Below are 12473 nucleotides of genomic sequence, written 5' to 3' on the forward strand. Positions count from 1 at the left end.
TGTGTGCGCGCGCGCGCGCGCGTGTGCGTGTGTATGTGTGTGTATATATGTGTATATATACATATATGTATGTCTATAAAAGGCAAATGTTAAGTCTGTTTTCTTAAAAGCATTACTTTTCCGTTCATTATACCAATGTGATTAAAGTTAAATTAAGTCATAAAGCAGCAGGTCTATAAAATACTGCGAATGAAAGTACGTAATGGCATAAGCAGTTAACGAAATTAATGGTGGTCTCAGGGAAAATTCAACGGAATGCAATTTAAAGAAAAAAAGAAAGAAAGAACAAACGAGAGAGAGAAAGAGAGAGAGAAAGAGAGAGAGAGAGAGAGAAAGAGAGAGAGAGAGGGTGGAGAGAGGGAGAGAGGTACACTTAAAACATTTAATTGGAGCGTTGAGGATAAAACTTTATTAATCGATAGGGTACTCAACGATTGCAGAAATACGGATGAGCAACTATATACTTAATCCTCTCACCGCCTGTCTTTCACTTTTTTCCCTTCTTGTTTTTTTGTTTTCCTTAGTATGCGATCGCAGTTCGTCTGATGTTGCACTCAACAGGAGAGCTCTACAGATTACTAGCGTACGAAGCTTTTCCACTTGAAGGTTCCTCGAGATTTATCTACTTTATGAAACGGAAGGCCCAGCACGTCTTTATAGTTAATCACGTGATCGTATAACACGCACGTATATCGTTTACGTTTTATTCAAGCTAGTCATGCAGTAGCATTAATAAGTTGTTATAATAGTACAAGATATAACACAAACACATCTAAATATACAGGCTATAAATATACAATACATATTATGGATTTTATTTTAATTAATACTTTCACTACATATATCAAGTTTTATACTACAATAAAGTAGTTTACATACAGATTCTTGATATTCAGCGAGAATTCCGTATCAAATGGAATTCTCACTAATGGATGTTTTTACGTGAAAATATATGAATAATGAGAGAGAGAGAATAGCGATAAAGCGAGTCCGATCTCATGTCTATGGTGATAATTTAATCAATGACGAATGTGTGCATGTGTGTGTGTGTGTGGTTTTGTTATGATGGTGATTCAGTTGAATTTTAAGCGAGAAATTATGTGTAAAACTCTTCATATAATATCATAAAAAATATATTCGAAATGTCACAGTGATTGAAAAAGTGTGTGATAAGCTAAACATCATTGTATGTAATGTACAAAGGGTATTTACAAATGTATGCAAAACATGTTCAGAAATATCAGAACACTAAAATGATAATTTAAAAGTTTGTGGTCGTCATAAAGCGATGCCGAAAATTAGATGTGTCATAACGCGAAATTCTAATTTTTGTAAATTAATTTTCTATACTTTACAGTATATTGTTGCACAGAAGAAATATCTTTATTGAGATCGTAATTTTAGTGCAGTTACATCATAAAATATACATATATTTAGCTTTGCTTTTTGTTTTAGTACAAATGAATTATAACTTACTGTATGCGATTAATACAGAATCTCTCTATACTTATAAACATTTTTTTGAAAATAGCATATGTATAAATCCATCATTTTATATTAAATTCAAAAATAAAAACAAATAGATAGAAATACAAAACTAGATGAAACAAGTTTTACTAAATTTTTTTTTCAAAATTTGACTTGGATTACTTTAAGAAAAAAGCAGCTTATATACTTGTATATTTATTAAAATGTAGTTTTTTTTGTACGTATATATGTATATTTATTAATATGCAGTTATTACCTAAAAAATTGTATTCATCACGTTTGTACTCACAAAAAAATAATACGTTGACAAAACGATTGGTCACGGTTCACATCATCTTAATTAACATCGGTGTAGATTAATAATTTAGAAACAAAATTCTGTCCACGGATTTAGTTTATTGACAATTCTGTCAGCCATGTGAACGTGCACAGAATGTTTCAAAGTGACAGCAACTGTAGTTCATCCTTTATTAAACTTCGATATTAAATTATGACGGTAAATTGGGGATATCAAAGTTTATATGAAATACAAATAATGTATTTTGCGATGGCTTTTTATAGATGAAAAATATGCCGAAGCCGCAAAATTCGATTTCTATATATTTTTTGACAAAATTTGGTCCGCTTGTCATCCGTGACAATAAGACATTTTTTAGAATTACTTTTATCAAATTTTGCAATTTTTTGACTATATTTTTATTAAGATTTCTATGTAACAATTTTCTTTCTTTATTTAACTCAATTATTTCTCTCTACAGATAATCGATCAATTTGCATACAAAATCATGTTACGTGTTATCAAATTTGCTGGAAGCACTACGGTGTGCCGTGTCGAACATGTCGATTCTTTTGTGTAAATCTCGCGACGCGTATTCCGATATCGGTGCGGTTTTGGGGTGAGAAGCCCCTAGTGATATAGGAACGGTGGGATTGATGTAATGGAACGGGGCGAAACAGAATGCAGTAGGCGTAAGTCCCGGGTCTTCCACAGTTGCAACTCTAATCATCCAGTAAGGTCACGTAGCTATGACTACGTCAAGACATATATAGGATAAGGGAGATGCGAGGATGGCGAGAGGCGATATATACTTACAGCTTCACCGTTGAGCTTCCACGTAACGTCAGGGGCGGGGCGGGATTTGCCTGAGGTGCAGTTCGCCCGTAGCATCTCGCCTACTGCTATGCGCTCCTTCTCGGTACGAATCGCAGGACCCGTTTTTGGGGCGTCTAAGGCATAATAATTATGTCGTTTAGCACATGCGACTGCTGCCACGGCACTAACTCGACACCTGGCGACACGCCAACGGCGCCGAGGGCGTCACAGAGCATACCGGAAACACTTGAACAACGACCCTGTCATGTTTGGTACTGACGACTAGGGCTAGTATTTCCAACGTGTCCCTCGGCACCGCTGCCGCGCATTTTGTTTAATAATTTGTAATCTGCATTACATCGTGACATCGATGCAGAAATTATATATCCTTATCTGATATACGAGATTTTCCCTCGTGCAGGAACAGCTGGGTATAATTACGGTGACCATACATCCTTTATTGTAAAGGACAGTCCTTTATTTTAGGTATATAGTTGTCCTTTAGATTTGTTTCTTTAAAACTCTATTTTGTCCGTTATTTTTTAATATTGTCCTTTATTTTAACATTATGGGAAATTTTTTTCTAACTAGCGTTTCAATATCTATATATGTATATAATATTATATTAATAAGAAAATTTTTACAGAAAATATTTTACAGTTTCAGGCATATAAATGCAATTTGTTTATGTTAATTATATTTCTTGATTTTAAAAAATTAAATTCATTCAAGTCAGAGTTGTTTTTATTTTTTTATTAGTTCGAACTTTTTATTATTTCAGCTCAAAGGTTTGTTTCAATACAGTCGAACCAATTTCAAACTATCAGAAAACTGTGTATTATCTCGATTTGATATACTGTGCAATCAAATTTTATAATGCACAGATTTTTGATAGTCATAAACTGGTTTGAAAACATGTAGGAAAACAAAGCCTTAAAATCTTTCAGATTTATTTCCTTTATTTTCTATACAATAATATGGTCATCGTAAGTATAATAATCAACAAATAATAATGTATTCTTCTTCAAAAGTTATAATTCTTAACTCTCTAACAGCAAGATGAATTTTTAGATATCCAAGAAAGTACTCCCTCAGAAAGAATTTCTGATAACGAGGCAAAAATATTTTTGACGTACTTAATCTTATTGCAACTTTTCAGTATAAAAAAATAAAATAATTAATAAAATATTAATATTAATTGAATCAATAGTTCTTATTCTTCTCTTTTGAATTAAATAAGCAAATTTTGAGATAAAATCAAGTTTGTTTAAGTAACACATAAATTATTTTGTAGTATTAATATATTTTTATGTTTAGAATAAATCTTTACCACTGGCGCCATAATATTTGACACAAAATCGATATCCAAGATTACATTTTATTCTAGATTTAAGAATTGTTAACTTAAGAGTAAAAGATTCGTTTATTAGTAATATTATAAATATGATTGTCCCTTTATCAATTTTATTCTATATAATATAATAGATCGAAGAATAGTACCATCCGGAAATCTTTCCAGGGTATAATAATTCTCCGGGTATAGGCTGATTTGACCCAATGTTGCGTTTTATTCATTTCTTATCGAATTAATGTGTAAACTGTGTAAAAGAAATTAAATAATATAACATGAAATTTCTTTCTCTGCCCTCTTATAGTAAAGTAAATTTTTAAGATATCAAAAAAATAGGATTGGATCCGATCCGATGATTTATTCATATTTCATCTAATCAATATAATAAAATAGATAAAAAGAAGTAAATAATATATATCGTGAAACTTCTTTTTCTGTTAAACAACGTATTCACCCTGTAAAATAGACGAAGCTGTGAGGAGCATTTTCAGCAGTTTGCTATTGGAAGATTAAGGAAATCATGATAAATTGTGATATTCATAAAATACGATTAAAATAAAATTATATTATTATAATTTAATTGCGTGACACAATAAACTTTTTGATGCACAATTTGAAGATCAAAATTATTCTGCACCTTTCTATATTTTCTTATAGCATACATATCACTTCAAAGATATTAACTTGTCAAGAATTTTATTTTTTAATTTATATTTGACTATACTTTTACTTCTTGTATTATATTTTATCTATTTCATATTTAATCTTTTTTTCAATCTATATACTTTACATATACTTATTCAATTATGCTGCAAGTTAAAATTCCGGAAAGTATAGCAAATCATATTATATTTCCACTAAAATAAAAATTCAGTTGTGTATAAAAAGGGATTACGAGAATCGGGAAATAAGCATAGATTCAGTTTGTCTATTGGAAATGAACGATATATCTTATTGTAGTATTATAGGGCACATCGATTTTCCTTAAATCCGGTATTACAGTCAATCGTTGATCTCTACATTGTGTTTGTGAAATGTATCACCGCTTTGGAAACAAGTACTGAGATAGAGAAAGAATGGCGTGTAGATGTATTTCGGACAATTCCGGAACGAGCGATTTATCTTCGACCAAAGCAAAAAAGAAATTTTCAACGTCGACACGCGCACGTACTTACCAACTACTTCCATCTTGGCCCTTTGGATCCCAGTGTGATAGGAAGGGCTGCCTGCGGACACCTCACACTTGTAAGTCCCAGTGAGCTCCCTGGACACGTTCACCAATGTTACGTCGTGCGAGTTCGATTTGGAGACCTGTAAAACGCGAAGCTTGATGTACCGTGCTCCACCTATGCTCCATTCTATACCCTCTCCATTTTGATTTTCTATACTCTGCAATTCATTCCTTTTTCCCATAGCCTGGTTTTTACGGCCGTACGCCGTTATGAAAAAGTTTCATTTTTCATGATAAAGGTTTGTCAATAGTTAGGGTCACTCCCTGCACAATAACGATCTTCCAACCCTCAAGCGATGTCTCGGCAATATTCTCATGCAGATAATTTGCTGGCAAGAAATTTTATTTTTGCGTGATCTTCATAAGAATTCATACAGAACTTTAGGGAATGTCTACATTTTAACATTTTCCAATGTTGCTCCAATTAAACTTCATGCTCGACGATCACGAGTTAGGAGAAAGTTTGTCGAAAGCAATGAATAAGACGCAAGGAATATTCATTACTGAAATGGTTCACCGCTTCTATTTAGGTAACGTTCTTTTAGTCTGTCTTACGATAAGGATGTTGCGATTACAAAATAGCGAGACAATGGAAAAGTAAATTTTCATAGAACTGATTATCAGTCGTGCTTGCACTTAGTTATCCCGTGTTCGCTAGTCTGGAGAAGGAAGACGATAATAAGTATTGATCGTGCATTCGGGCAACTTTGCTAAAAGCGCGGATCTCAGTGAAACTATCACTGAAGAGTAACGCCATTCGCGGAGATTCTTTTCAAAATGACGTTCTTCGGAATGCTTTTAAGGGTGTTTGAAGAACGAAGGAAAGACCTGACAGTATTACATATAGATTACTGCGTGGAAAAGAATTTTTTATTGGAATATCTTTGGAGGAAGCATCACGTCTTAGCTATCTCTTATCGAAGAACAAAAGTTTCTTGTCTTGCAATATCGATCACGATGACATATCATTGATTCGCAACACGTGTGTGGCATCTACGTCAAAAATAAGTCAGCAGCGTGCTTCGACTTCATATGCTACTTGGGATGTGCTTGAGAAACGCACATATCTATCACAAGAACTTCGAAGTTAGCAAAGGGCAACGTGAAATTTTGTCTGAAAGCGTTGAAATTTCGTATTAAAAAGTTAGTATAGAAATGAAGATAAGTTTTGAACAAGTAAAATTGAAGTAAAGCATAACTTTGTAATAACGTAGAAAGGATCTGAAGGATACAATAGAAACATATCTATATTACGATATGCAATTCTGTTTCGAGTATTTATATCGTAATTAAATTTTGTGAAATTTTCTTTTTCTCATAATATTATAAGCGATAAATAGATTTAGGTCCTGTTACAGAGACGTTTCCTCTAAAAAAATTTCAAATTCATGAGGATTAATCTAGCGCCCGTCTTTTTCATACGATGTTCACGTCAAATCTGGTATTAAGCATCGCTGATATTGCTCTGCTCTGCATTTTGTACCGCTGATCGATTTTACATCCGAACCTTTTCAACGTTCAAATCTGGATCCTGCGATCCGGCCGCGCACGTTTCTTTTTTGCGACATCGCTCTCTTCCTCTTCGCAGGCATTTATATTCATCGCGGCGAGCGTCTCCGCCTCCTTTGCAAACTATATCGGATGAGGGGACAGGTCTTTTTCATCGTTTCTTCCGCTTCTGGCATCGGACGAGATGCTCGATGAAAAATATCAATGAAAAGGGTTGCGCGCCATGAGTATTCGGATCTACCAGGGCGGAAACTGCGGCAGCCACGCGTTACCTCCTTTATGAAAGGTGTGAACATGCATCCCATTTTTCAGTCTGCGTCCTACATTCTTGATTAAATGAAGTTACACGAGCGAATACATGCATGCGCGTAACACATGGTAAAATCTGTACCAATTTAAATATAAGCAACCTAAAGATTTTGACTTGTTCACATTGCATCGATTTTACTTTCAAATATTAAGTACGAATTTGAAAGGAATAAAGACACCGTCTTAATATACTTGTTAATGTTAACATTTGTTTAAAATAATCTTTTTATGTCATCAATTATTAATCAGAGAATATAAAATATTTCTAATGCCATAACATAGATGCACGGAAAGAATGATTTTGCTGAAATATCTAAAAATTTAACTAAATACAGATCTGAAAATAATTTTAGACCATTAAAATAATTATATAGGACGCTCAAGCAGGTTGCTAGAATGTCAAAATTTTTTTGCAGCATTGCTCATTATGCTTGAATATTCAATATAATTATTTTAATGGTCTGATGAAATTATTTTCAGATTTACATATCTAGCTGAATTTTTTCTTATGTGAATTAATTCTTCAGTAAAATCATTCTTTCTGTGCGTAATAAACTCCGCATTTCTATGTCTACACTTACAATTGGTTTAGAAAGAGTGAAGTAGCTTGAATCATATCGCTCTCTCTCTCTCTCTCTCTCTCTCTCTCTCTCTCTCGCTCTCTTTCGCTCTCTTTTTCTCTCTTTTAAGTACCAAGTTGAAGGGAGATGTTAATAGAATTGGGAGAAATGCTATATAAAATTCAATTCTTTCTACCGCAGATGCTAAGATCAGGGAAGGCATAGTCTATACTTATTTTATCTGCATGCCAGAAAATGTTTTCCTCGAACATCCATTTTCGCAAACGTTACTTATATTCAAGTATAATAGAATTATATTTGACGGCTTTTTTTTTCTTTAAAAGCCCACAACAGAGCAATATTTGAGATTTTATTCTTTGTATTTGTTAAAACGTTACGAGGGTACAAGCGCGCTATTCTCTCTCGATTCATCGATTACATAGCAGTAACAATAGCTCAATACCGTTACATGGTATTACGGACCATGACTCATGTGGAACAAATATCGCCTATTCTTATATCGGCTGAAAATACTCGATTGGAGATATACGAGCCAATCGGGATAGACGATAGAAACTTAATCGAATAGTGAAAAATTATTATCCTAAATCTTCGGGCGCACACGAGAGAGCAGCGATCGCATCTCACGTACTACGAACGTTCGTGCAAAGCCATTTCTCCTTCGAGTTTAGTTCGACGATAACGCGGTGATAATCGGCAAGTGGGGTATTGTTAAGTGATGTTGTAAAAAGACGAGATTATCGGTGGCTGCCACACAATTGCGCGGCAAAACGGCAGTGAACTCATTCTAACTGTCGCGACATCGGAAGCGAATGATTGCAAAGACGTCTTTCCAGTCCACCATCCGGCTATTTGTCGGCGCGAACGTTGTAAATTTTCCGTATAAGGATTATGCTGGCAATACCTGCCGTTCTATCTACCGACTTAGGATGCTTTATATGCTCATGAAAATTCCCAGTCTAGCTTCCTATCTGTCTCAGCTCGAGCCGAGTTTAAATCTTACGCGACTTGCTCTTACTCCCGTGTCCCGCCATAATTCACCATGCAGTCATTTTCTGAATTAATATTCATTCGTTAAATTGTTCTAGAAGTTACATATTTGTCAGGGAATTATCGAGTTTAACCCTTACGTCTCATCTTTTTCTCTTCGATCTTTTTAATGATTCTTTGATATTTAACAATCAATATGCACATATTAATTTATACTTTTGAGAACTCAAACTGTTTTTTTCTAATAATATTTTAATCAATTAAATATAATAATATGCTTTTAATTATACATAAATTAAAACACAAAAACGCAATTTTTTTGAATTAATTAAACTGAACATAAACATAATAAAGTTAGAAAATTGTAAATTCAAATAAATATTAAGTACACTTTAATTTGTAATAAATAATTTATTAAAAATTATTGACAAGTTTGATTTGTATTTAAAAAATTATGTAAAAATACCACTGTTTTTTTTGTTTTAGAAAAAGCGATCTATTGTGTAAAAAATATTTTATATATTACTTTTTGTAATAATAATAACAAAAAAGTAAAACTTAATATGCATAAATTCATCAAATTATATCTTAATTTTTTATTCACCATATCGGATCTACTATTTTAAATTTCTAAATTTTGATTTTAGATATACAACAATCAAGGAAACTTTCAAAAATATGAGTTTAGTAAAAATAATCACTAATATTTGAAATTTGTTCGCTGTGTTGAATTGACTTTATTGATTTGTTATTAGCGAAAAAAACATATAAATAGAAATATCAATAAAAATCCGTACAGTAGAAAAAATATGTCCTTGTACAAGGATTAATGCTCCCAATCATTCTGTATTCGGATGTTCTCAAAATGTTATGGAGATTAGTATCAAAAGTTATATTTTACTGTCGCTTTTGTAAGTGTGTTGCGAGGCACATAAAGTGAAAATCTTGTAAAATAATTCCAAATTCATACGGAATTTCAGTTGGAAAAATTGAATTTTTACTGTCACATTTGAAGGAAGAAATCGGAAAGACTAGTCTTGCTTCAGATGAAAGTTCCTGTATCTATAACGTCAGTGCCACTTCGTCACAGCTTCTCTCGATAAGTTTCTCTTTCCATATCATTCCTGTTCTCATCATCTATGCTTTTTTTTTTCGAGAGAGAAATATTCACAACTCCAAAAGTCATCTGACATTTTTTAAGCGAATTCCATCTCACTTTTCCATTTCTTATTTCTTGTCTTCTTGATCATTCCTCTCTTTACTTTGTCTTTCTCCGCTCACTCTCAATAATTTATTTAGTCTTTTTTCGTACATTATATTCCTTGATCTCCACAATGTTGTATCAGTTGTTCCGATTTTTCTCTTCATCACTTTTTTTTTAGTTGGGATCATCTGCTGTATTATTTTTTTAACTATATCTTTTTCTTTGAGTTACGTTTTTCTTTCATTTAAAGTTCTGTTCCACTTTTGCGGCCTGTACGACCGTCCTTTGCGGTAATTATCAGTAAAGCACGACAATCCCACGAGAGTATTTTCCTGCAGGACTTCGGTATGTTCCTTTTGAGTTGTCGGACAAAAGGTATAACAGAATAGAAAGTAAAAAGGAAACCAGCGCAGGACGCTATTAAATGTACACGCTACAAAATATATGTCTTCCTTGTGTGTGTATATTAGTGTTTTAGCCAAGATATTTATTAGCTAAATCATTAAGTAAACTATAAAATTTATAAGAAGAAAGTAGATAATATAGAATTGATTGAAATTGTTGGATTATTTTTTCTTAAATAAAAATTGATTTTTTATCATGTATTTATTTCTCGAGTATTGATTAACGTTTAACTTTTTTTTAACATTGTTAATATTATAAAAAATGCGCTAAAGTTTAAAATTAATAAACAAAATAAAATGTTAGTAATATTGAAATTAATAAAATAATAATCAATTTCAAATAAAAGAATAATTTTGCTGAAGTATTAATCTGGAAATAATTTTGCTGGATCACATGAAAATAACGTAGGAATCTCAAACATGATGAATGTTACAAAAAATGTTGTTATATCAATTTGGGTGTTTTACATAATTATTTTTATGGCCCAAAAATATTTTCGGAATTGTATTCTGTAATAACTAAATTTTCAAACATTTCAGCAAAATCAGTCTTTCCATGCAATAAATCTAGATGGCTTTGTCAAACTATAATATTAGATTCTTGATCGCTACACAGACTCTAAATTTAAGCTATCTCATATTTATGAAATTAATGTAAAATGTCAGTGCATTAGAATGGCAGAAATTATTTGCGCTTCTCATATATACTCAATAAGCGCAACCATGTACCTAGGATTAATCTCTAACATTTTTCTTCGACGCGTGAGCGCGTTTGCGAGGTCGTTATACAAACCTACAGGATATTGCTTTCGCGCCGAGTGCTCTCTCTTGCGGAAAGGGGGATTCCATTTTCTCGGGCGTCGGAAAATTTAAGGGGAGCCACACCTTAAGAGAACGCGAGAAAAAGGGACGTGAAGGGGTAGATTCGCGACGCGATTGCGGCGACGTTGAATCGACGTCCGTAAAACACGGAACTCGCTTGACCCAGGTTCAAGCCGTGTCGCGGTCGTAGTACATGCCATAAATCAGTCTATCGATTCTTTTCCTCACCCTACATCCGCAACTGAAACTTTTGCCTTCGTCGTGACCATATCGGCGGAAAAATGGAGGTACCACGATGCATGAGAGATTAGAAAGGGTGGTTGGGGGAGGAAAAGAAGATCGGTTGTCCATGGAGCGACAAGAAGTTTTGCCCTCGGCGAGAGAATGCGACTAGATCCTCTCTCTTATCGAATCTACTTGCAGGCTGTGTTTTCCGTAGAAAAATAGATTACGATCGGATCGAGCGTGAGTCGCAAAAAGATAGCTCGTCGTTTACTCGCGAGCGCAAAAATCAAGCCGGCTTTAGTTCTTATCTCAACGGCTCTTCGAAAGAGAGAGCGCGTTTGATAAATGGATCTAACGGATCCATCGATATGCGCATCTCTTGAGGAATTTATGATACACATTGTACAACAATGCAGTATGTTGCGACTTAAAGTATTAATTTAAAGTGATTTAAGACATTTACCAATCGAATTTCAAGTTTCTTCATATTATCTAAGTTGCGCGCATATTGTTTTTGCTGAAACTTGAATGTCGATGATTAAATTCCATGAGACACAATATAAAATTGTTAACTGCGAAACTTGAAACTTTAAGCTTATTTATTCTGGTACCGCATAGAATCTTTTTCATGGATTAAGGACTGATTTATCGGGGAAACTCCATCCGTATAATGAGGGCCATGGTATTACCGAGATTAGTATAATAAACTTTCACGAAAGTGTTATTAAAGAGATAAGATTTTTATTGCAAGTTAATTGAGTAGTTGAATGTAATAAAGCTAAATCTAGTCGGTGACTCAGTTATTACTTTAATAGAGGCACTGTTTATACTCAACGTAAAATATATACATACACATGCAACAAAAATATTTCAGAGAATTGTCTTACTTACTGATCATTTGAACAATTACAATTTGATTTTTCCATAATTACATGTGAATGTGATTATATCTTTCTTCATATTTTAATTTTTGACATTAGACATTTTCATAACAAAGAAGTTTAAGATTTTATTAAAGTTTAAATCTGATTAATAATTGGTTAAATGGAAATAATATGGGTATAAAAACATCTATCAAGAATATTTAAAGATATATGAAGCGAGAAATATAAAGACAGAAGAATAAAAAACATTGTGAATTTCTTATACCACGGAAATGTAACAAATATGCAAAATGTCTGTATATTATAAGACTAATTCTCTAATTTTTGATGCATAATTGAATCAATTAAAAAAAATATATGAAAATTTCGGATTTTTATTAAA

General features: G+C 33.0%; 1 protein-coding gene across 2 annotated transcripts in view; it reads right to left on the reverse strand.

The window, feature by feature from the left end:
- The window catches only part of LOC108748265, a 112931-nt gene that overhangs the window by 27368 nt on the left and 73090 nt on the right, over positions 1-12473 (reverse strand). For both annotated transcript variants that reach the window (XM_018486308.1, XM_018486307.1), the window contains exons 3-4: positions 5108-5243; positions 2582-2715 (exon numbers count right to left, since the gene is read on the reverse strand). In XM_018486308.1, the coding sequence (XP_018341810.1) occupies positions 2582-2715; positions 5108-5243 (270 nt within the window). The remainder of the gene's footprint in view (positions 1-2581; positions 2716-5107; positions 5244-12473) is intronic.

The sequence above is a fragment of the Trachymyrmex septentrionalis genome, unplaced genomic scaffold (genome assembly GCF_001594115.1).
Source record: "Trachymyrmex septentrionalis isolate Tsep2-gDNA-1 unplaced genomic scaffold, Tsep1.0 scaffold22, whole genome shotgun sequence".
In the NCBI taxonomy this organism is placed as follows: domain Eukaryota; kingdom Metazoa; phylum Arthropoda; class Insecta; order Hymenoptera; family Formicidae; genus Trachymyrmex; species Trachymyrmex septentrionalis.